The sequence below is a fragment of the Phoxinus phoxinus genome (genome assembly GCF_949152265.1).
Source record: "Phoxinus phoxinus genome assembly, chromosome: 1".
Classification (NCBI taxonomy): Eukaryota; Metazoa; Chordata; class Actinopteri; order Cypriniformes; family Leuciscidae; genus Phoxinus; species Phoxinus phoxinus.
The window spans coordinates 7,397,663-7,423,064 of NC_136876.1; the positions used below are offsets into that span (position 1 = coordinate 7,397,663).

A 25,402-nucleotide genomic window follows, 5' to 3' on the forward strand; every position below is an offset into this window, starting at 1 on the left:
TTTAAACCATTAGTTGACTAAGCGCATGCTTATATTAATTGAATTACTTTAATATACTCTGGGAGTGAACTAAACCACAATGAGCCTTTAATATTTTCCGCGCTCTAGCGCACGCATAAAGCTTGAAGCAAAGCACTGGCAAAAATCATGACTGTGAATGTGTCAGAAGAAATAGCAAGAATATATTTTGATTATTTATTAATGAACCAGTTTTTTCTGAGTCCGTGTCGGGTGCAAAAATGAAGTTGACAATGCTGACACGTCATCTCTGCACTGCAGTATAGCTCATTTATTTAGAGAGGACACTGAGACGGCAGAAGTTTTCTTGTTATTGTGAGTTTACACAAATTACAACAAATTACTATTTTAAATGATTTATTACTCTTATCTGTATGATCAAAAATAAGGGAGATTAGTAATCGCACCGGCGTCTCTATGCAAGCGAGCGATACCTCAGCTTCCACACTCCACACAAACACTTGGATATGTGTCCAATAATGGTTAACTTTAGAGCAAGTGGCCAAGTAAAGTTGCTTCTTAAATGTGTCAAATGATTGATATCATGATATCAGATGATAGGCGAACATTTGTATTTTCTGACAGACATACTGTAATTAACACAAGAACCGCTTTTAACAATCTCTGTGACTTCACTTTCTGTAGAGTTTTCTTCTGCGACTAACCAACGCATAACATTTAGGTCGACTAAGCCTCTTCTGGTTGACTGTTTAGTCGACTATTAAGGGGGCGTTCCCAACATTTACACTAGTATTTAGCACTTTCTGTCCAAAATGAATCTGTATGTGTGTGATTTTTTCCCAGCACTGGAGTCCAGTCATAGAGGTCTGAACCATAAGACTATGTGCATGAACAGCGAGCAGATCCTCGAGGATGGCACACGCGTCAAGCATTATGATGTCCACAACTTGTACGGATTATCTCACACCAAACCCACTTATGAGTGAGTTTTCTGTTCCTCCATATTCACTACTATATTTGTTCTGATCATCATCATTATCAAAGCTTTATTAAGGACTCACATGGTCCAAAACACAAACAGTAACTGACACAAACAATAACAGACAAATATAAACAAAAAAAATCACACAATATCCCGTTTACATATAGGCTAAAACGCCAATGGTTCCGCATACTGGAGGAGAACCTGACTGAACTTAGGGCCGGGTTCGTCAGTGTTGAAATCATGCTATGTGTATTTCACAGTGCTTTGCTTAGTACCACTGGAAAGAGAGGAGTGGTTATTACCCGCTCAACATACCCGTCTAGTGGGCGCTGGGCAGGACATTGGCTGGGAGACAACTACTCCAGCTGGGACCAGCTTCTGAAGTCCATCGTAGGTATGATGACGATGCTTATTATTTAGTGCTTCTTGGTCTCTACTGTACAGTTCAGTGTATAAACTTAACATCTGTATGCATGAAAATCAAATCCTCCCTCTCTCTGTTTCTATCTTTCAGGCATGATGGAGTTCAGCATATTTGGCATCCCTTACGTAAGTGCCTCTCTCGTCTTATTGATCTATCATTTGTGCTTTATTTCCTATCAAATGTTTTTAGGTAATTTGGGTTACACTAGCATGCAGCCATTACACTGACTCTAGAGTTTATTTATGAATGCTCTGTTTTTACAGAGAACTATATTTGTGTTTCTCTCTATCACTCTCGTTCCAGACCGGCGCTGATATCTGTGGCTTCTTCAACCCTGCCGAGTACGAGATGTGTCTGCGCTGGATGCAGCTCGGAGCTTTCTACCCGTTCTCCAGAAACCACAACACCATAAACATGCCAGTAAGAACACACACACTCACAGCACCTGTTTATGGACCGTTTGAGGATTTATGGACCAAAAACATATTATAAGCCTATAGGTATGACATTAGTATGAATGTATTGTGTCAGTTATTTTCCCTTTTAAAAGCTCTCGTGTTTTTCAGCACATTATAATATTTTTTGGATCTAAAAATGTTTTTTTGTACATCCTTCATCACTGGGCTAACGAAGCTCGCTTGAGAATCCATTCATGTTTTCTTCAGAAGTGCTGAATTGATAATCTGGTCTTTGACAGAGGCAGGACCCCGTGGCCTGGGGATCGGAGTTTGCTGCTGTGTCTCGTGATGTGCTGAATATTCGCTACACCCTCCTGCCATATCTGAACACACTGATGTACGAAGCTCACGCTCATGGAAACACTGTGGTCAGACCCCTTCTGCACGAGTGAGTGTTTCTCAAGAGTTCACTCACACACACATGAACATCACCCAAAACCATGAGCCAGATGTTCAGCAGAACGCTCATGCTGCAGTTCTCTTCTTCCAGGCAGTAGAAGTAAATGAGGGGAAATTTTGACAGTACATCGACTGTCACTTTAAGACCTTCGTTCATCTTGTGCTCCTTTCTTTCCCTCAAAATATACACTTTTGTATATTCACTTCCATGGCCACAGTTGTATAAAATCAAGCACTAGGCATGCAGACGCTTCTACAAACATCTGTGAAAGACTGGGCTTCAGCTCAGTGAATTCAAGTGTGGTACTGTGAAGGGTTTCCACCTGTGCAAAAAGTCCATTTGTGAAATATTACTAAATATTTAACGGTCAACTGTCCTCTCAGTGGCTCACAGTGTGCAGAAGTCACCAACTTTCTGCAGAGTCAACAGCTAAAGACCTCCAAACTTCGTGTGGCCTTAAGATTACCTCAAGAACAGTGCGTAGAGCTTCATGGAATGGGTTTCCATGGCCGAAAAGCTGCATCCAAGCCTTACATTACCTAGTGCAATGCAAAGCGTGGGATGCAGTGGTGTAAAGCGTGGGATGCAGTGGTGTAAAGTGTGAGATGTAGTGGTGTAAAGCGTGGGATGCAGTGGTGTAAAGCGTGGGATGCAGTGGTGTAAAGTGTGAGATGCAGTGGTGTAAAGCGTGAGATGCAGTGGTGTAAAGTGTGGGATGCAATGGTGTAAAGCGTGGGATGCAGTGGTGTAAAGCGTGGGATGCAGTGGTGTAAAGTGTGGGATGCAGCGGTGTAAAGTGTGAGATGCAGTGGTGTAAAGCGTGAGATGCAGTGGTGTAAAGCGTGAGATGCAGTGGTGTAAAGTGTGGGATGCAGTGGTGTAAAGAGTGAGATGCAGTGGTGTAAAGCGTGGGATGCAGTGGTGTAAAGCGTGGGATGCAGTGGTGTAAAGCGTGGGATGCAGTGGTGTAAAGCGTGGGATGCAGTGGTGTAAAGTGTGAGATGCAGTGGTGTAAAGCGTGGGATGCAGTGGTGTAAAGCGTGGGATGCAGTGTTGTAAAGCGTGGGATGCAGTGGTGTAAAGCGTGCGATGCAGTGGTGTAAAGTGTGAGATGCAGTGGTGTAAAGCGTGGGATGCAGTGGTGTAAAGTGTGAGATGCAGTGGTGTAAAGTGTGAGATGCAGTGATGTAAAGCGTGGGATGCAGTTGTGTAAAGTGTGAGATGCAGTGGTGTAAAGTGTGAGATGCAGTGGTGTAAAGTGTGAGATGCAGTGGTGTAAAGTGTGAGATGCAGTGGTGTAAAGTGTGAGATGCAGTGGTGTAAAGTGTGAGATGCAGTGGTGTAAAGTGTGAGATGCAGTGGTGTAAAGCGTGGGATGCAGTGCTGTAAAGCGTGGGATGCAGTAGTGTAAAGCGTGGGATGCAGTGGTGTAAAGTGTGAGATGCAGTGGTGTAAAGTGTGAGATGCAGTGGTGTAAAGCGTGCGATGCAGTGCTGTAAAGCGTGGGATGCAGTGGTGTAAAGCGTGCGATGCAGTGCTGTAAAGTGTGAGATGCAGTGGTGTAAAGCGTGGGATGCAGTGGTGTAAAGCGTGGGATGCAGTGGTGTAAAGCGTGGGATGCAGTGGTGTAAAGTGTGGGATGCAGTTGTGTAAAGTGTGGGATGCAGTGGTGTAAAGGTTGGGATGCAGTTGTGTAAAGTGTGAGATGCAGTGGTGTAAAGTGTGAGATGCAGTGGTGTAAAGGTTGGGATGCAGTTGTGTAAAGTGTGAGATGCAGTGGTGTAAAGTGTGAGATGCAGTGGTGTAAAGTGTGAGATGCAGTGGTGTAAAGTGTGAGATGCAGTGGTGTAAAGTGTGAGATGCAGTGGTGTAAAGTGTGAGATGCAGTGGTGTAAAGCGTGGGATGCAGTGGTGTAAAGCGTGGGATGCAGTGGTGTAAAGTGTGGGATGCAGTTGTGTAAAGTGTGAGATGCAGTGGTGTAAAGTGTGGGATGCAGTTGTGTAAAGCGTGGGATGCAGTGGTGTAAAGGTTGGGATGCAGTTGTGTAAAGGTTGGGATGCAGTGGTGTAAAGTGTGAGATGCAGTGGTGTAAAGCGTGGGATGCAGTGGTGTAAAGTGTGAGATGCAGTGGTGTAAAGGTTGGGATGCAGTTGTGTAAAGTGTGAGATGCAGTGGTGTAAAGTGTGAGATGCAGTGGTGTAAAGCGTGCGATGCAGTGGTGTAAAGTGTGAGATGCAGTGGTGTAAAGTGTGAGATGCAGTGGTGTAAAGCGTGGGATGCAGTGGTGTAAAGCGTGGGATGCAGTGGTGTAAAGTGTGAGATGCAGTGGTGTAAAGTGTGAGATGCAGTGGTGTAAAGTGTGAGATGCAGTGGTGTAAAGCGTGAGATGCAGTGGTGTAAAGCGTGAGATGCAGTGGTGTAAAGCGTGGGATGCAGTGTTGTAAAGCGTGGGATGCAGTGGTGTAAAGCGTGCGATGCAGTGGTGTAAAGTGTGAGATGCAGTGGTGTAAAGTAGGGGTGGGAATCTTTTACCATCTCACGATTCGATTCGATTCCGATTCTTGAGGCCACGATTCGATTCAAAATCGATTTTCGATTCAAAAAGATTTTCGATTCAAAACGATTCGATTTTATCCATAAAGATTTCTGATCGGGTTTCTGATCATGATCTACTCTCATCTGCTTTGCTATACAGAATGACAAACGGAGACTTTAAAGTGTCTTTTTTACATTAATTAAGTTCAATTCTCAGGGAAGAGCCTTTTATCAAAAACATTGTCTGGTTCTCAATTGCTACTCATTAGTAGCTAGCTATAAAATAAGATGGAACAAAACAAAAGTGCTTCTTCATAACACAAAATGGTTGAAAATAGATGCAGTTTACCACAAATATCATGTACACAACCGGTGAAGACAAAAAAAACCATCTATATTTCTCAGTCAGACACAGTAACTTAAAGAATTAACAAGTTATGAAAATAAAGTTTTTTTTTTTTTTTTTGCCCTCTCGGAGTTGGCAGGGAGTTTCGTGAAGCACTGCAGTGTGCGTTGGTCTGCAGCTGGCGGCTGACTGTACGTTCACACCGCCGCCGACTTGAGCTGCAAAAAAGCTATAGCCGCCCTGTCAAGGACGCTTGTCAAAAAGTACGGGGAATCTTGTTGACGCTTTGGCCGCTCTGACGTAGCAGCATTCACAATGAAATGTAAACAGAAAAAACAAGCAATGCATTCGGCAGTTTAGGATATCGCACAAGATTTGTCAACACAGAAAACATTTCATCACTGGAGAGTTTTTTTCCCGACACCATCGTATTAATTGATTTTTATTAATATGCGCGAGGGAGAGAGAGAGAGAGCAGACAGCGCTCGGGTGAGTGAGTGCGCGCGCGCGGCCGGCTCTCTCTCTCTCTGCTCGTTCTTATGCCCTATCAAGCGCGCCCTGCCCCTGTTAAACTGACATGACTTAAAACACATGCAAATGGTAGGAACAAAAGATCTCCCTCTCATCCATTTGCTTCCTTTTTGTTTTAGTGATTTGCCGCTCGCGTCTCGTATAGGCTAGTTACTAAAATGGAGGCGAACAGCCAGCTGATTTTATTTATTTATTAAATCGATTCTTGGACATTTCAGATCGATTCTGAATCGTTGCCAATGAGAATCTAGATTCTTCTGTGAATCGATTTTTTTGGCACACCCCTAGTGTAAAGCGTGGGATGCAGTGGTGTAAAGTGTGAGATGCAGTGGTGTAAAGTGTGAGATGCAGTGGTGTAAAGTGTGAGATGCAGTGGTGTAAAGTGTGAGATGCAGTGGTGTAAAGCGTGGGATGCAGTGGTGTAAAGTGTGAGATGCAGTGGTGTAAAGCGTGGGATGCAGTGGTGTAAAGTGTGAGATGCAGTGGTGTAAAGGTTGGGATGCAGTTGTGTAAAGTGTGAGATGCAGTGGTGTAAAGTGTGAGATGCAGTGGTGTAAAGGTTGGGATGCAGTTGTGTAAAGTGTGAGATGCAGTGGTGTAAAGTGTGGGATGCAGTGGTGTAAAGTGTGGGATGCAGTTGTGTAAAGCGTAGGATGCAGTGGTGTAAAGTGTGAGATGCAGTGGTGTAAAGGTTGGGATGCAGTTGTGTAAAGTGAGATGCAGTGGTGTAAAGTGTGAGATGCAGTGGTGTAAAGTGTGAGATGCAGTGGTGTAAAGTGTGAGATGCAGTGGTGTAAAGTGTGAGATGCAGTGGTGTAAAGTGTGAGATGCAGTGGTGTAAAGTGTGAGATGCAGTGGTGTAAAGCGTGGGATGCAGTGGTGTAAAGCGTGGGATGCAGTGGTGTAAAGCGTGCGATGCAGTGGTGTAAAGTGTGGGATGCAGTTGTGTAAAGTGTGAGATGCAGTGGTGTAAAGCGTGGGATGCAGTGGTGTAAAGTGTGGGATGCAGTTGTGTAAAGTGTGAGATGCAGTGGTGTAAAGTGTGGGATGCAGTTGTGTAAAGCGTGGGATGCAGTGGTGTAAAGGTTGGGATGCAGTTGTGTAAAGGTTGGGATGCAGTGATGTAAAGTGTGAGATGCAGTGGTGTAAAGCGTGGGATGCAGTGGTGTAAAGTGTGAGATGCAGTGGTGTAAAGGTTGGGATGCAGTTGTGTAAAGTGTGAGATGCAGTGGTGTAAAGTGTGAGATGCAGTGGTGTAAAGCGTGCGATGCAGTGGTGTAAAGTGTGAGATGCAGTGGTGTAAAGTGTGAGATGCAGTGGTGTAAAGCGTGGGATGCAGTGGTGTAAAGCGTGGGATGCAGTGGTGTAAAGCGTGGGATGCAGTGGTGTAAAGTGTGAGATGCAGTGGTGTAAAGTGTGAGATGCAGTGGTGTAAAGTGTGAGATGCAGTGGTGTAAAGCGTGGGGTGCAGTGGTGTAAAGTGTGAGATGCAGTGGTGTAAAGTGTGAGATGCAGTGGTGTAAAGTGTGAGATGCAGTGGTGTAAAGTGTGAGATGCAGTGGTGTAAAGTGTGAGATGCAGTGGTGTAAAGTGTGAGATGCAGTGGGATGCAGTGGTGTAAAGTGTGGGATGCAGTGGTGTAAAGTGTGGGATGCAGTGGGATAAAGTGTGAGATGCAGTGGTGTAAAGCGTGGGATGCAGTGGTGTAAAGTGTGAGATGCAGTGGTGTAAAGTGTGAGATGCAGTGGTGTAAAGTGTGAGATGCAGTGGTGTAAAGTGTGAGATGCAGTGGGATGCAGTGGTGTAAAGCGTGGGATGCCGTGGTGTAAAGCAGCCGCAACTGGACTCTAGAGCAGGGGAGACGTGTTCTCTGGAGTGACGAATCGTACTTCTCTGACTGGATATCCGATGGACAAGTCTGGGTTTGGCGGTTGCCAGGAGAACGGTACTTGGCTGACTGCATTGTGCCAAGTGTAAAGTTTGGTGGAGGGGGGATTAGTAGTAGTAGCCTTTATTGTCACTTAGTCACAAGTACCAGCGAAATTTGCCATCAACCTGTCCATACAAAACATACATACAATATGACAATGGGGTAGACAAGACAGGAAGACAGAGGATTGAGGAAAATAATACAGCATGACATGAGGATAGGTGAGGGAAAAAAAGGCAACTCCCAGACTATGCTCCTGTGAGGAGTACAGTCTGGGAACAGGAAAAAAACACCTCAGCAACATTAGCACATAATCAGTACGACATGAATCCACAAGATTACGGTGTGGGGTTGTTTTTCAGGGGTTGGTCTTGGACCCTTAGTTCCAGTGAAAGGAACTCTTAATAATTCCCATAAACACCCTCCTAAACCTTGTGTAAAGGCTTCCCAGTAGAGTTGAAGCTGTTAGAGCTGCAAAGGATGGGCCAACTCTATATTAAACCATACGGATGAAGAATGTCATTAAAGTTCATGTGCATGTAAAGGCAGTCATCCCAAAATGTTTGCCAATATAGTGTCTTCATCACACTATCTTCAGTCCACCCTCTTGTTTCAATTACATCTCCCCCAAAGCATCATGGGAATGACTAATCAGATCTTGGGCCAGATAATCTGTCTGTGTATTGCTCTTAACCTTAAAAATGATGAGATCGGATTCATATGCAACAATAACTTTCTTAAAAAGAGTTGCTTTAAACTCATTTAAATTTCCTTAAAGCAAGATAAATGTTGTTTATTCAGCAACTCATGTTTTTATGTCATGCTCTAAACTTGCTTTTTGTGGTTTCCTCTCATTAGCAGCATCATGTCCAGTGTTGATGAGATCATGTCCAGTGTTGATGAGATCATGTCCAGTGTTGATGAGATCATGTCCAGTGTTGATGAGATCATGTCCAGTGTTGATGAGATCATGTCCTGTATTGATGAGATCATGTCCAGTGTTGATGAGATCATGTCCAGTGTTGATGAGATCATGTCCAGTGTTGATGAGATCATGTCCCGTGTTGATGAGATCATGTCCAGTGTTGATGAGATCATGTCCCGTGTTGATGAGATCATGTCCCGTGTTGATGAGATCATGTCCAGTGTAGATGAGATCATGTCCCGTGTTGATGAGATCATGTCCAGTGTTGATGAGATCATGTCCAGTGTTGATGAGATCATGTCCAGTGTTGATGAGATCATGTCCCGTGTTGATGAGATCATGTCCAGTGTTGATGAGATCATGTCCTGTATTGCAGGTTTGTCACAGATGAGAACACATGGAAGATCGACAGACAGTTCCTCTGGGGTCCCGCTCTTCTGATCACACCTGCACTGGACCCGGTACTGAACGCACACTAACACAACTTCACTTAAATGATGCCCCTTAACTGACACACGTGTGGTGTTTGTGTTGTTGTTCATTGCTTTCTCATTGGTTTTGTTTTGTGAAGGGTGTTACTGTGGTCAGGGGCTACGTGCCAAACGCCCGCTGGTACGATTACCACACGGTAAGCATTTTATCAGCAAGCATGCAAGATGTTAGTAGCATGTCAATGAAAGAAGCAGTCCTAATGCACTCTCTTATCTGCTGGTGTGTGACGGATCCACCAGGGTGAAGCTGTGGGAGTGCGAGGACAGTTTGTGGATATGGAAACACCATTATGGAAAATTAACCTGCACGTGAGAGGAGGACACATCCTGCCCTGGCAGAAAGCAGAGAACAACACACACTACAGGTCAAGAAGCTGCCGCCATCTTTATTAAGACTTCTGACATTTCTCTAGAGCTGCATAGGATTTGATTTTCCACTTGACAAACGGTCAATTTTCTTTTATATATCCATATTCCACTCTCTCTGTGTGTCTTTAAGAGTTCATATTGTTGTTTATCAAGATGACCAAGTATTAAATAACCCATATTATGCTTTTTCAGATATTCCCTGTCATGCAGTGTGTAATAAACTGTTTGTGAATGTAAAATGTCTGTTTATAGATCAAAGTGCAGATAAAAGGAGTTTTTGTCTCCTAAATGAAAGAAGCGATTCTGAACTGCAGGAAACGAGTCGTCAGTCTCACTTCCAACTCATTTATATAATGCCCGTCTTAGCCCCGCCCTCAAACACTGTAGTTGTATCTGAAACTGGAAGAGTTTGCTTCGTGTTGTTCGACGCTGTTTTCTGCTGCCAAAGCAAATCCACTTTGATGAGATTGATACGGTAAAACCCGAGCCATCGTTACTGTTCGTATCACTGTATATCAAGAGCTGAGATTCAGATATGATAAAGAGCGTTTGGTTTTTGACCAATCACAGCAGACTGGGCCGTCTGACCAATCAGAGCAGCTCAGAGAGGCGGGGTTTAGAGAGACTGAATCCTTGATCGAAGCGTTTCAGACACTGAGAGAAAAGAGCTGATGCTGTTTTTGACCTTGCATGTGTGTGAACCTGTAATAGGAGACTCCAAAACAACATTAGGAAGCTTTAAACTATCCTATAATAGGGACAGTTTAATATGTAATGTAGGTGTTAATATGTTTATTCTTGTGATGTCACAACACTAATGTAATGTTCACTGTTTTGTCTTGTGTTTTTTCTTCTTGTAGTCGTCTGAATCCTCTGGGTCTTCTTGTTGCTCTCGATGATGGAGGTTCAGCACATGGATCCTTGTTCTGGGATGACGGAGAGGGAATTGGTAAGTTATATTTGTGAGTGAAGGAGTGTGTGTGTGTGTGTGTCTCAGTTTTTTCTCATAGTAAATGCTATCATTGGTAACATAATGTAATGTAAGCATTACAAACAATAAAACTGTGTTCTGAATATGTATCTTTATTTTAGTTTGTAGATCATTCTAAAATCTTATCTTTTTCCCCTTCTTTCTCCTTCCAGATACTGTTCAGAACAAGCGTTTCCTCTTGACAACTTTCACTGTGTCTTCGGTAAGTTCATGTTTTGAAGAAAGCTATGTGTGCAGTTCTTTCAGTTCTTGGATTGTGTTCATTAAATCCAATAGGGAATCCAAGTGTGTAACAGCAGTGTTGTGTGTTTATATGTGTGTAACAGCAGTGTTGTGTGTTTATATGTGTGTAACATCTGTGTGTTTATATGTGTGTAACATCTGTGTGTTTATGTAACCCGTCTTGTCTTTCTGCGTTGTGTTCTGGGTTGTTCTCAAGTAGACACGGGGGCATGGGCTGTCACAATGCAGTTTATTATCTGCGGTCATAAACAATATGGCAATGAGTGTTGCGTGACATCAGGTTAGCATCTCAGTCAAATCCAGTATTGCTCTGCTTGTATTCACATTAATCACATTTAACCTCTTTTCATAAAGAAAAACTACATACATTTGTAATCAAAACAAATACAAAAAAATATCACAGATATTCCCAATAGAAAAACACATTGTAAATTCCCCTTAGTCATACATTAATTCCATTATATAAACTACACATATATTCATTGTCATCTCGAACCAATATGCACAAACACACAAAAAAAACATACCTGCGGTCATAAACAATATGGCAATGAGTGTTGCGTGACATCAGGTTAGCATCTACAAAAAAATAGCATCACGTCAATACAATGTTAATGGCCTGCCGTACAGCTAGCTCACCACGTGCTGCAGCAGCTACCGAACTGCATTTAACATATAATAAACACAATATCGCGGCTCGTAGTTCATTAAGACTACTGCAAGATTCACTCATCATCATAGACACTCTTACACTGTGATAAGTCAACAAATAAGTGATAATAGTAACTTATATCTCCGTTTTATTATCGGAGAGACCTGACGTGAACTCACCTCAGTCAAATCCAGTATTGCTCTGACTGAGGTCAAACTTGCGCGGCGCAAGTCTCCGGTCTGATGACGTCACACGCACGCACTGCACTAACCCGACGCGCAGGCAGAATGAACCCAAAACGAAACTCCCAGTAATACAAAAAGTAATATTTCTGGTGGAATTCATAAGTATACAAATAAACCTGCTACATTCACCCCCCCCTGAATTCCACCAAAATAACGACACCCCTGAATTCTATAATAGCACCAAAGATGCATTAATGTTAACACTCGTACCCGGACCAAATAACAATGAGATCTAATCCCAAAGTTCAGTAAAAACTATCCGTAAAACAGATCAAGAGAAAGGTTGATCAGGCCCTCATCCTCTCAGGAACATAAAGGTGCAGCCTACACCCCTATACATCTGGTCCCCTGGCTTGAAAAACCCCAGTACGATTTCATATTCAAGGATGAAAAAAAAAAACTTAACGATGTGCACTCTAAATCAAACTTTCTGAGGCAAAGAGAGGCCCCATATAACAGGTCTCTGAACCATACTCTCAATAAGCCTATTGACAGACCTAACCACTCTCCCAGTTCTAGTTACAACCCTGCCTTGAACTCTGTTATTAACTACAGCAGTCTGAGTCACAGTAGAGTCAGCAGGTGAGCAGGCTTGAGTGGGGGTAGAGTCAGTCGGACTCGTATCAACGTCAGTAGGTTCATTTGACTGAACAGGGTCTGGGTCAGACAGAGTCACTTCAGGTGGACTGGCCATGTCTTCATGAGCGTGAGACTCGTCCTCAAGTTCTGGAATGGAAGCTTCTTCGGCTGCTGAAGCCTCAGCAGCTCGATCTGGGTCTGACAGAACCCATGAGGACGTCCGTGACAAGGAAGACTCTCGCTCCAGATTGCTCAGGCTATCCGCATCTCCACAGACACTTGAGCCTTCAACTTCCAACGAGCTGACCAGAGAACGATTCTCCAGGGTGTCTTGGATAGGAAGGAAGCTCACATCAAGCAAAAGGTTCCTGTGCACAACCTTGCTCTGTCCAGAGGCATTGCTGATCTTGTAGATGTGAGTCTTGGGGTTACGCTCCACTACCGTATACACTGCAGGTTCCCACTTGTCGGCTAACTTCTTCTTTCCTTTCTCTCCCTTGTTCGCGAGCAGCACTCGGGCTCCAACATGTAAGGAAACCCCTCTGACCTTTTTATTGTACTGATGAGCCTGCTGTTCCTGCTCTTTAGTGGCATGCTGCTGAGCGATGTTGGCTGCCTCAGACAGGTAAGATAGCAGGGTCCTTGAGTAGCTGCTGAAGTCTGTCACAGTGAGGTCGTGCAGAACAGACTGAAAGACAACATCAACTGGGAGCCTTGGAACGCGGCCAAACATCAAGTGGAAGGGTGCATAGCCGGTTGTTTCGTGAGCAGTCGCGTTGTATGCAAATGTCAGCGTCTGGATCTGCTGTGGCCATTCTTGCTTGGCTCTCAGAGGAAGACTCCGTATCATGTTGCCCAGTGTGCGGTTAAAGCGCTCTGTGACTCCGTTGCCCATTGGGTGATATGCCGTTGTATGAGACTTTGCCACCCCCGACAGCTGCAGCAACTGAGACACCAGCTCACTCTCAAAATTAGGGCCCTGGTCAGAGTGGATGCGCTCAGGGAACCCGTAGACACAAAAGACACAATCCCATAACTTTCTGGCCACTTGCTTGGCAGTCTGGTTCCTGCAAGGAAAGGCAAAAGCCATTTTCGTAAAGTGGTCAGTCACCACCAGCACATCAACAGAGTTCTTGTTCTTATCCTCTGCAGACCAAAAGTCAATGCAGACCAGTTCCATGGCAGCTGAAGTTTTAATACTTTCCAAGGGGGCTCGTGCTGAGGGCTCCGGAGATTTTGCAAGTACACACCTCTCACAGCATCGCACATGCTCTCTCGTGTCTCTCTCCATACTGGGCCAGAAGAAGCGCTGTCTCGCCAGATGGAGCGTCCTCGCCTGTCCTTGATGTCCTGCCAAGTCATGAACTCCCTTCAAGGCCTCACTCCTTAAACTGGCTGGCAGTAGCAACTGGAACCTTCTCATCCTACTCACAGGGTCCTTCGTTTCTCGGTACAAGACACCATTCCGAATGACTAGCCTCTCCCAGTGTTTCAGTAATGCCAACGAACTGGGGCCCATATTGTGCCTTTCTCGTCTGGATGGGCGACGTCCGCGGACCACAAACGGGAGTACCAAAGATATCGTGGGATCCTGAAGCTGCTTATCTTCCAATTCGCGCAGAGTGAGAGAGGGCAGGGTACACTGGCCTGCAGGTTGCAGCTGTTGGACATGTTGGCCAAGACAAAGAGCCCTGTTCTCCACACCACTCCTCCAGGAACTGTGAGAGGCTAGAGCAGCTTTGACTTCAGCTGCACTGTAGGAGCCTGCAGTGTAATGTGGTGGCTCGTGCTGTTGAACCGCTTGGAGGTGTTGGATGCCCAGTCTGAATGTCTGTTGCACCTCCGCAGCCTCCGCACCTTCAGCCTCCTGCACTAGGTTACCATATGGCTCTTGGATCAGACGCCTGCTAACTGAAGTGGTAAAGGGATCTCGACTGAGTGCGTCTGCTACAACATTTTTTAGGCCTGGGATGTATTTCAGGTCGAAGTTGTATGAAGACAGTTTGGCTACCCATCTCTGTTCGTATGCATCGAGCTTGGGCTTGGTCATGATGTGGGTCAGCGGGTTGTTGTCTGTCCACACAGTAAAGTCATGCCCTTTCAGCCAGTGACTGAACTTCTCAGAGACGCTCCACTTCAGTGCCATAAACTCAAGACGATGAGCGGGATATCTTTGCTGTGACTTGCTGAGGGTCTTACTGGCAAAAGCAATGGGGCGAGCCTTGTCCTCCCCAACTGGCAATTGTGACAACACAGCCCCAAGCCCGTCCAGGGATGCATCAATGGACAGGATGAATGGTCTTGAGAAATCAGGATGGGCCAATACAGCACAGTTGAGCAGATCTGTCTTGAGCTTCTGGAAAGCCTTCTCGCATTCAGGAGTCCAATCCGCTGCAGTCAGTTTCCTGTACATACCCGCACCTCCACCACTCCGACCAGTCTGGCCTCTCCTCTTCTGGCCTGCCGTCAAAGCAAACAGGGGCTTGGCAATGGCTGAGCAGCCAGGAATGAAAGACTGGTAGAAGAACACCATGCCAAGAAATGACTTCAGCCTCTTTACAGATGGGGTACGACCATCCTCCTCCATCAGAGCCTCCTTTGGCATCTTGCAGATGACATCAACTTTGGTGGGATCCACCGCAACCCCACTTTGGTCGATGACGTGACCAAGGAACCTCACTGACCTCATCAGAAGGTGGCATTTCTTGGGGCTCAGCTTGAGGTTGTTGTCTCTGAGCTTACCGAAGACCACTTGGAGCCTGTTTAGTGCTTCCTCTTCAGTGGGCGCAAAGACAAGTAGGTCGTCTAAGTAGCAGAGCAGGCTGGTGAAGTTAAGGCTGCCAAAGATGCTCAGCATCATACGCATGAACGATGCTGGGCTGTTACAAAGCCCCTGCGGCATCCTGTTGTACTCATACAAACCAACAGGTGTCGTGAAGGCTGTATACTTCTTGTGGTCTTCACACATCGGAACATTATAGAAGCCCGAGGTCAGATCCATTGTACTGAAAACAGCATTACCTCCCAGTGCTGCTAGACAGTCGCCCTGATGAGGCAGTGGGTGAGCATCTTTTAAAGTCCGTGCATTCAGCCACCTGAAGTCTGTGCAGATTCTGAGCCCACCATCTTTCTTCCACACCATGACGAGAGGGGATGCATACTCACTGATGGACTTGCGGATGATCCCTCTCTCCTCCATGTCTGAGAGCACGCGTCGTAGCTGTTGGTAATGTGCAGGAGGGACTCTCCTATATGGCATGCGAAATGGGCGATCGTCTGTCAGGCGAATGCTGTGCACAAACTCTCTCGCCTCGCCACAATCAAGTGAGTGTCTGGAGAAGATGTCTTCATACTCTCGAACCAGTTCGACAAGACGTTTCTTCGCCCAAAAGCTGGCTTGGCATGAGTCAATGTCCAAATCGCTCAACCCCAGGTTTGACAGTCGTTCTTTGAGGTCAGCGTCCTTGGCAGCTGGAACTATAACACTCTCTGGCTCCAAGCCCTCCATCTCACACAGACCTTGCTGAACGTTGAAGTCCTCCACAGCAAGACACGGGAACACATCAGCGATGATGGCATTACGTCTCAATGTGATTGGCTTCGGCGAAAGATTCGTCATCTTCAAGGGCACCCACCTGTCAGCCCACATCGCAGTGATGACACGACCCACAAGGACATCCCGTGGACCTGACCTGGAACCACATGGCTCCACAATGACTGTGCTGCCTGGAGACATCGGCACCTTGCTGGACAGCCTACCCCACACTAGGTGTTCGTGTTGCGGTTCCAGTGTGACAGCATGGGGCAGCTTCAAAGGGCCGATCTTGTCTGGGACATCCTCACTCTTCCATCTTGTAGTGCAGGACAGCATATCAAGGAACTGGTCACAGTCTGACGGTACTTTCTTGCCTCCAGCTGATATGAGTCTCCAGTAGTTTTCATCGCTCTTCATGGTACGTGCAAGGTGCTTGAGGACGTTTGAACCGATGATGAGTTCATCACGCTGGCCTGGCACAAGCAGAACAGGAACAGCGCACTTCACTCCATACACAGACAGCGTCAAGTTATAAACACCTTTGGGACGTGTCTGCTTTCCCCCACAACCCACAAGCACGATTCTTTCGGCTGATTCAGGCTCTTTAAGAAGGACTCCCGCCACCTTGAGTAATGCTTCAGCCCCCTCACTCATCGTACAAGCCATTGATCCTGAGTCAATCATGCCCTTCAGCTCCACCTTGTCATTAACCACAACCTGGATGTAGAATAATTCACTGAAAGCTGGCACCTCTCCAGACCCTTGAACCACGACCTGAAGACCTTCTGGTACGGCTGAACAGGCATTAACATAAAGTAGCTCCAAGTCCTCGTCTCCAATGAGGGTTTCATGTTGATCCCCCACACTGCCCCTCTCCAAGTGTGGGCTCTCTAGTTTCCCGCCGGCGGCCCTCGTCTGGCATCAGCCTGGCCCACCCGCTTCCGTCCATACTTGACACAGTCCTTCTTCCAGTGACCAGGAGCAAAACACGCGAGACACAGGTTTTCTCTCCTGCAATGTGCGAGCGTGGAATGTCTGACATCGTCACAGACTCTACAACTCCTCCTCTGAAAGGGCATTGGAGCATATGATGGCTCTTGTGCAGGGGCTTGGACGTTCTGACGCACCACCAAGTGATCTAGAAGACTGATCAGTGCATTCATGCTATTCACACCAACAGCTGCGGCAGTGGCTGGAGTGGCGTGACTGGACTGGGGAGCTTGAAAGCATGCTGGTGACTGTGCATGTTGTGGAACAGACTGTGCATGGGATGGTTGAGGCACAAACAGTTCTGCTAAAGGTGAAAGCTGTGATGTTGGCGTCTGAACTGATGCGTTAGCAAACATAGTGGCTTGAGGCAGAACGAACCCCTGGGAAAAGGGCAGCTGAAACTGGGGCTCTGCTGGCGCTGGTTGAGACCGCTCTGGCTCTCGTGACATGGCTGACTGGGTGTGAGTGACTATGTGTCTCTGTGGAGTATGAGAACTGGTCAGCGTGTGCATCCTGAGTTCCCTCTGGTAGGCGTCAATGCGTTCCTGGACCTCGCTCGTGGTCCACTCCTCAGCCGCCTTGAAGCTGAGTCTGTTAGAGAGTATGGGGTCTGGGCAAAACTTGATGAACATCATGCATACCTCCCGTCCCGGATCTTCAACACTTCGTTTCTGTCTCTTTAGGCACTCGTCAGCGATATCAATGGCGTTATTCAACCTGATCCAGTAGTCCATCACCCCTTCATCTCGCTGTGGCCTGGTGTTGTAAAAGTCAGCCATTGGCATGGATGAGTAGGTCAACTCACTAAAGTGTTGTTTTAGTATGTCATAGACAAAGTCAGGAGTTGCGTCAGTAGAGTTATGTCGTAGAGTAACCCGCACTACATCTCTAGCCTTCCCCCTTAGCTTAGCTAATATCTCCTGTAGCTGCTGGTGTACTGGAACATTACTCTTACGAAAATATGCCCCTACCATTTCCACCCACTCCCGGACAGAACACTTATCACTGCTATCACCCCTATAAATAGGCGGCTCCTTAGCATCAGATTGCATTACTAGCCTAACACCGGACAAATTAAACTCCGTCGGTTGCTGTTCAGGCTGTGAACCCCCCTTTTTTACAGATGTGTCATGTGCTGTTACATCACTATTACGTTGCAGCTGGTCTGCAATAGACTGGCCAATTTGGCTGGCTAACTCTGTAATAAGGGCTCTGACATCATCACTAGAGGCTGATGTGGTACGCTGCTCACTTGGGGAAGGACTGGGGGGAAACTGGACACGACTGGAACACGCCCTGGGCGTTCTCAACCCTCCCACATCAGGCGACTGAACCTCGTCCATGAATAATCTCCCCCTCCCAAAACCCACAGTAGCATACACATCTCGATCAAAAACCCCCGTACCCACTGGTGTATTTACTGAGTCCATTTTGCAATACTTGAGTGAAACAATGCAGTCCCCACGGCGATCGAAGTGGCGTCGATACTCGAAGAATCCAGAAGGTCACGGCACCAATGTAACCCGTCTTGTCTTTCTGCGTTGTGTTCTGGGTTGTTCTCAAGTAGACACGGGGGCATGGGCTGTCACAATGCAGTTTATTATCTGCGGTCATAAACAATATGGCAATGAGTGTTGCGTGACATCAGGTTAGCATCTCAGTCAAATCCAGTATTGCTCTGCTTGTATTCACATTAATCACATTTAACCTCTTTTCATAAAGAAAAACTACATACATTTGTAATCAAAACAAATACAAAAAAATATCACAGATATTCCCAATAGAAAAACACATTGTAAATTCCCCTTAGTCATACATTAATTCCATTATATAAACTACACATATATTCATTGTCATCTCGAACCAATATGCACAAACACACAAAAAAAACATACCTGCGGTCATAAACAATATGGCAATGAGTGTTGCGTGACATCAGGTTAGCATCTACAAAAAAATAGCATCACGTCAATACAATGTTAATGGCCTGCCGTACAGCTAGCTCACCACGTGCTGCAGCAGCTACCGAACTGCATTTAACATATAATAAACACAATATCGCGGCTCGTAGTTCATTAAGACTACTGCAAGATTCACTCATCATCATAGACACTCTTACACTGTGATAAGTCAACAAATAAGTGATAATAGTAACTTATATCTCCGTTTTATTATCGGAGAGACCTGACGTGAACTCACCTCAGTCAAATCCAGTATTGCTCTGACTGAGGTCAAACTTGCGCGGCGCAAGTCTCCGGTCTGATGACGTCACACGCACGCACTGCACTAACCCGACGCGCAGGCAGAATGAACCCAAAACGAAACTCCCAGTAATACAAAAAGTAATATTTCTGGTGGAATTCATAAGTATACAAATAAACCTGCTACATTTATATGTGTGTAACATCTGTGTGTTTACATGTGTGTAACATCTTTGTGTTTATATGTGTGTAACATCTGTGTGTTTACATCTGTGTAACATCTGTGTGTTTATATGTGTGTAACATCTGTGTGTTTACATGTGTGTAACATCTGTGTGTTTATATGTATAGGGTGTTCTCACCAGTGCGGTTCCCACAGACGGTCTGGCCGAGGCCGACAGGTTGACTCTGGGTCTGGTGAAGGTGTGGGGTGTATCGGCGCGCGTCACTCGTGTTACACTGAGCGTGACTGGACAGCCGGACGCCGACCTGCCATTCACATACAACGCTGAGGTCAGACGCTTCATGCAGACATAAACTTCAGCTTCACACTGTCAGAAACACTCACACAAATGACATATAGCATCACATCAGTCGCTCAGCATCACAATAATCCACACGGGATCCATTCAACTCCAGTCCATCAGCTTCTTTAAGACTTCTTTTTTAACTTTAAACCATCACTTCTGTTTAAAATACGAGTCCATAATCCATAACACTTAAAGTCATCTGGTCTGAATCAGAAGATAAAGATGCACAAAGCAAGTATAATTTACAAGCCAAAGCAGTCCTAAACAAATATGTGTGTGGATGTGGATGTGAGAGGACAACACGGGATGGACTTTTTCACTGGAGGAAACGTTATTATGGATTATGGACTCATTAGCCAGACTCGGCTTGAAGTTAAACATTTTGTGGTGAAATATTCCTTTAAAGCAGATTTGTGTAGTAACTGCTGACCATGAGTGTGTGGATCAGCTTTCATTCAGTCTGATAAACTTTATCCTAAACTCTGTCTCTTCCTCTCCCTCAGGTTCAGGAGTTGCAGATTGATGCTACATCACAATCTCACACCATTGAAAAGCCTTTCACAATCTCCTGGAACTAGGCTTAGACTCTCACCGGTCTACGGGAAGAGCAATCGCATTTACCTTTATTTACCAATGTAGTAATAAAGCATCTAATGTCAAGAGAATGTGGTTTGTCTTTATCTACTTTTTTCTACATTGGAATTTCTGGTTTAGCTTTTTTGATACATACATGTTTTTTTTTTTATGACTATAAAAATTAGTTGAGCTAACTTAAACAAAAAAAAGGCAACCTAGCTGAAAGACAATACTGTTTCCCAACTGTAGGGGGACCCCGATAGCAAAAACTACTTGGTGTTGCTTTAGTATCAAATTAAATACTTTAGTTAATCTAGTGAGTACCAGGTCATATTTTGAACTTTAAACTTCTTGTAAAGACAAACAAGTAAATAAAAACATAATAAAAACAAGAAAAAAAAACAAAAACAAAAAAAACAAACAAGTTGAGCCAGTTGAGACAACCTTTCTATTGATTTTTAACGAGAATGAAAGCAATGCTGAGAAGGATAGACGTGCATCTCTACTGTGGCTTATACTGTTATAATCCACTCCAGTTAATATCAACTTAAATACTTTAGTTAATCTAATGAGTAGCAGGTAATCTTTTGAACTTTAAACTTGAGTTATTGTCAAGACAAATAAAAAATAAAAACAAGTATAGCATCTCTACAGTGGCCTGCACTGTTATATAATGTGTTTAAAATTTAATATTCCCTTTCACTTAAAAAAAGAGGTTTGTATTTAGAAAATGTATAGTTATGATTGTAATATTTAGCTAACAGAAAAATAAGGTTTATATACAAATAAATATCATTTTTCTTTTCACATTCATGAAAGACAAAAAAAAAATTTCTATATGTAAATTTAAAATTATAGGATTCACACAACATTTGATAAAATAAATCACAAATGTCACACCAAAATGTCACTGTGTGAGATGTTCTCGACACATGCTTCGAAGCCTTGCTATCAGGCGTAACCACCGTGTCTTTTTTCTTTCTTCTTGTCGTCATAATTGACACACACACACACACACACACACACACACACACACACACACACACACACACACACACACACACACACACACATTACTACAAATTGAGATAAAAAAAACATAGGTTGCTAAACAACATGACAAGGACACAGACACTACAGTTGTATTAATACACTAGGAAAGCTTCTAAAAAAACATGAATTTCCTTTAAATAGTTCTTCATAATTAAGGAATCTTACTTTTTTTTCATTATTTATATAATAAAAAGATTTAAGAATTGATTTTTCTTACATTTTTTAAGGAAATCTTTCAAATCTTTGCAAATCTTTTGCAAATCTTTGCTCATGAAAAATGTGCCATATAAAAAATAAAATAAAAAAATAACAATGTACTCCAGGGGTCTATTTAGATTATCATTATAATATTAATAAAACATATGACTTTTAAAATGAAAGAGTGTGTAACATTGGCAAAATAAAATATGTGAGAACCTGTAGGTCAGACCAACATTGTTTGGTAATAGGGCAACCAAAAAACATGTAGAATTTTTTTCTTTTTTTAAAGAACAAAATTGTCTGAGTATTTAGAAATGTTAGGATTGACCGTATGTTTTATGTAAAATTTTTAAATGTATTTACTTGACCTTATTGGAAATACAATATTAACCAGGTAAAAGCCAGGCCCTTGTTTGTCATACTTAAAAATTAGTTATTTTTAATTATTAAAAAATGCCATTATTTTATATGAAAAAGTTAATAATTGTATTTAATTGACTAAATATTTTAGTTTTCTTGTAATTTTTTTTAGCAGAACAGATAACATTTTAATCTGTCATACGGTCATGTTACGATGTGGCCCTCACATGTTACCACCTATGGGGCATGTTGTCACATTCCACTTACATTCTTTTGGGGTAAATCAAGAAAAAAGTAAGCACTGTATTAATGAAATAAAACCACATAATTGTACTAGACGTGTAAAATGAATGTGGGAAACAATAAATCCACCCCAGGTGGATTTACACACACAAAAAAAAATGCTAGACTGTGCCTTGCTCTACTTCAAATCATGAACAGGCATGATCTCACATTTTAAGATATTTACCCTAACCCAAACTTAATTAAGCACAAGAAAACTGATTAATTAAATGTAAAGCCTTTGACACGTGATTTTCATTTTTTAAAGCTGCAGTCCGTAGTTTTTCCTCTTTGTTCCTTAATCTGCATTCGCGGAATTATCAACTTTACGTAGGTTGTGCCTCGGCACGGCACAGCGCGGATGAATCCAATGTTTGAGGAGAATGTGCGATTGTTAATCACCGCGCTGTATTTATAGTCTACTGGAATCTCAGATTCTACTTTTTGGAAGTATTGGAAGTATGACCAACATAATAATTTTCACCGGAAAATGACGTCTGAACAAGTAAGTAACACCCACTTTTATCTCCAGTTGTGCTGGTGATTGTCGTTTGAACCTTTCTGGATCCGCCATCAAATTGATAAGTTTAATTGTATCAAGTGCTGTGAGAAAAGGCTATTTCCACCTCCAACATCCTCACACACGCAATATAGCCGACTAGCCGAGACTCTTCGTTGTGTGTACAGATGACACAAAGACATGCTCGAAATCCCCCAGTATCACTGGAAATAAAATCATTATTACAAGCTTACCGGTTTGAATCGAGCTAAGGCAAGCAGATAGTTTTGAACACTGGCTGGTTATGTACTTGCTCAAAAAATTATTTTGGATAATTTTTAACTCAAAAAAGTTACGGACTGCAGCTTTAAGAACAACGTAGGTCGTCACTATCCCGATGAAAAAAAGTAGCAAATGGAATTATTTTAGCAGCGAACCTATCTATACCATTAATAAGAGGAAATGGGAAAAGAAAGAAAATTGTTCCATGGTGGTCTGATGAATGCACAATGGCAATTAAAGAAAGGAATAAGGCATTCCGGGTTTTAAAAAGGTTAATAACTCAAGATACAGTAATAGATTATCAGAAAAAAAGGGCAGCTGCAAGAAGGGTAATTAAAAGTGCAAAGAGAAAAGCATGGCAGGAGTTCTGTAACACAATTGGGAGAGAGACTGGAATGCATGTGGTATGGAGAATGATAAGGAAAATGAATGGTATTAGTACTTATAAACACATTCCTGTAATTGAGGAAGATGGAAAGGTGGCCTGTACAGATAAAGAAAAGATAGAAATATTGGCCAAAACATTTGCTAAAGTTCATAGTATTGAACATTTAAGTGATACGTTTTTAAAAAGAAGACAAGAGTTAAATAAAATGTATGAGAATGTTTGCATGAAAAAACAAGAAGTGGATAGTAACATGGATGATGATTTTAATCTTTTTGAACTAAAAATTGCTATTAGCAATTCAAAGGATACAACACCAGGAAGAGATAGAATCAGCTATAGTATGTTAAAAAACTTACCGGATGTAGCCATTAAGATAATATTGGATGTATATAATCAGATTTGGAATGAAGGTACTTTACCCAAAGATTGGAAAAATGCAATAGTGATTCCGGTAGCAAAACCAGGTAAAGATGCAACAAAATCAAGTAGCTATAGGCCAATTGCTCTCACATCTACATTATGTAAGGTGATGGAAAAAATGATAGTCAGAAGATTAAATTATTTTTTGGAGAAAAATGAGATTTTATCATCAGCTCAAAGTGGGTTTAGGAGGAAAAGATCTACAATGGATGCATTGATATTATTTGAAAATGAGGTTAAAAAAGCTTTAACTATGAAAGAGTTTCTTGTTGCTGTCTTCTTTGATATTGAAAAGGCATACGACACTTTATGGAGGGAGGGACTACTAATTAAGCTAGATAAAATTGGAGTAGGGGGGAGGATGTACAATTGGATATTGGATTTCTTGTTTAAGCGTACATTTCAGGTTAAAATAGGGGAAGAAATGTCAACAATGTATGATATTCTAAATGGGACTCCACAAGGAAGTGTAATCAGTCCAATTTTATTTAATATAATGATAAATGATATTTATGAAAAAGTTAAACCAAGTATGGGGAAGGCACTATATATGCAGATGATGGTGCAGTGTGGAAAAGAGGTAGGAACTTAAGGAATGTAGTCAAAAGAATACAAGAATCAGTAAATGAAGTTGAAAAGTGGTCAGTGGAATGGGGACTGAAGTTTTCAGTATTAAAGACCCAATTTATGGTTTTTACAAAGAAAAGGAAAGTGGAACAGATGACTTTGAAATTGTATGGTCAATTATTAGAAAGAGTGACAGAATTTAAATACCTTGGTTTAATATTTGATGAAAAATTTATATGGAATAGACATATTAAGAAAATTGAGAATAAGTGTAAAGGAGTAATACATTGTATGACTTCAATAGCCAAATATGAGTGGGGAGCAAGGAAAAGCATCCTACTAAATGTATATCAAGCCTTAATACGGTCAAGTTTAGATTATGGATGTGCAGTGTATGGTGCTGCAGCAAAATCAGAGCTAAAGAAGTTGGATAACATACAGGCTAGGGCACTTAGAATTTGCTGTGGAGCAATTAGATCAACCCCTCTAGATGCCATTAGGGTTGAAATGGGAGAGATGCCACTAGACTTAAGAAGGAAAAAGCTTACAATGATGTACTGGGTTAATTTGCAGGGTTGTAATAAGAGTCATCGCACAAGAGAAATTCTAAATGACTGTTGGGAATATAAAAAGAATAATGGGAATAGTTTTGGATGGAAGTATAAACAATGGGTTAAGGAATGTGGTCTGGAAAATGTAGATATCTGTTCCAATATGCCATTAAAAGGGGTATCGGTGTGGAATATTCCTGAACCTAATGTTGAAATGAGATTGCTGGAGGATCGGGAGAAAGCAGAAGATAGATATTCTAATAGATATGAAATAAATGGTTTTATGAGAGAAAACTTTTATTCTTGTATACAGATTTATACAGATGGATCTAAAGACCCAGTTGAACAAAAAGTGGGAGTAGGAGTATATATTCCAAAATTTGAGACAAAAATAAGTTTAAGGCTGAGTGATAAAATGTCTGTATATTCAACAGAACTAACTGCTATAATAGTAGGATTGCAGTGGTTAGAGGAGACTAAACCAAATAGTATGCCAACTGTAATTTGCTCAGATTCTGCATCAGCACTTAAAAGTATATTGTCAACAAAAACTGACAGAGAAGATCTGCTAGTAGAAATTTATACACTATTATATAGGCTGAACATAGAGGGTATAATTGTATACTTTTGTTGGGTGCCGGCACATATTGGGATAGTAGGAAACGAAATAGCGGATAAGTTAGCAAAAGAAGCGTTAAGGAAAGACTTGATAGATATTAAGATACCTTTAGGAAGAAATGAAGTTAGATCAATAATTAATAGAGAAATAATAAGAATATGGCAACAAAGGTGGGAAAGTAGCAGTACAGGTAGGTGGTTTTATAATATTGTTAAGTTAGTAGGGAAAAAAGAATCGTGCTATGGAAGACATAGAAAATAAGAA

The 25,402-nt window shown here is 42.8% G+C and overlaps 2 protein-coding genes across 3 annotated transcripts in view; one reads left to right on the forward strand and one right to left on the reverse strand.

Annotated features, from left to right (window-relative positions):
- The window catches only part of LOC306999988 (sucrase-isomaltase, intestinal-like), a 52,225-nt gene extending 32,222 nt beyond the window's left edge, over window positions 1-20,003 (forward strand). For both annotated transcript variants that reach the window (XM_079615163.1, XM_079615162.1), the window contains exons 37-48: window positions 823-961; window positions 1,225-1,358; window positions 1,479-1,513; window positions 1,692-1,808; window positions 2,086-2,234; window positions 8,891-8,975; window positions 9,086-9,142; window positions 9,246-9,370; window positions 10,235-10,323; window positions 10,518-10,567; window positions 19,162-19,323; window positions 19,844-20,003. In XM_079615163.1, coding sequence (XP_079471289.1) covers window positions 823-961; window positions 1,225-1,358; window positions 1,479-1,513; window positions 1,692-1,808; window positions 2,086-2,234; window positions 8,891-8,975; window positions 9,086-9,142; window positions 9,246-9,370; window positions 10,235-10,323; window positions 10,518-10,567; window positions 19,162-19,323; window positions 19,844-19,918 — 1,217 coding nt within the window. In that variant the 3' untranslated portion in view covers window positions 19,919-20,003. The remainder of the gene's footprint in view (window positions 1-822; window positions 962-1,224; window positions 1,359-1,478; window positions 1,514-1,691; window positions 1,809-2,085; window positions 2,235-8,890; window positions 8,976-9,085; window positions 9,143-9,245; window positions 9,371-10,234; window positions 10,324-10,517; window positions 10,568-19,161; window positions 19,324-19,843) is intronic.
- LOC307000301 (uncharacterized protein) overlaps window positions 1-25,402 on the reverse strand; it is a 220,438-nt gene that overhangs the window by 68,834 nt on the left and 126,202 nt on the right. The gene's annotated exons all lie outside the window — the stretch shown is intronic.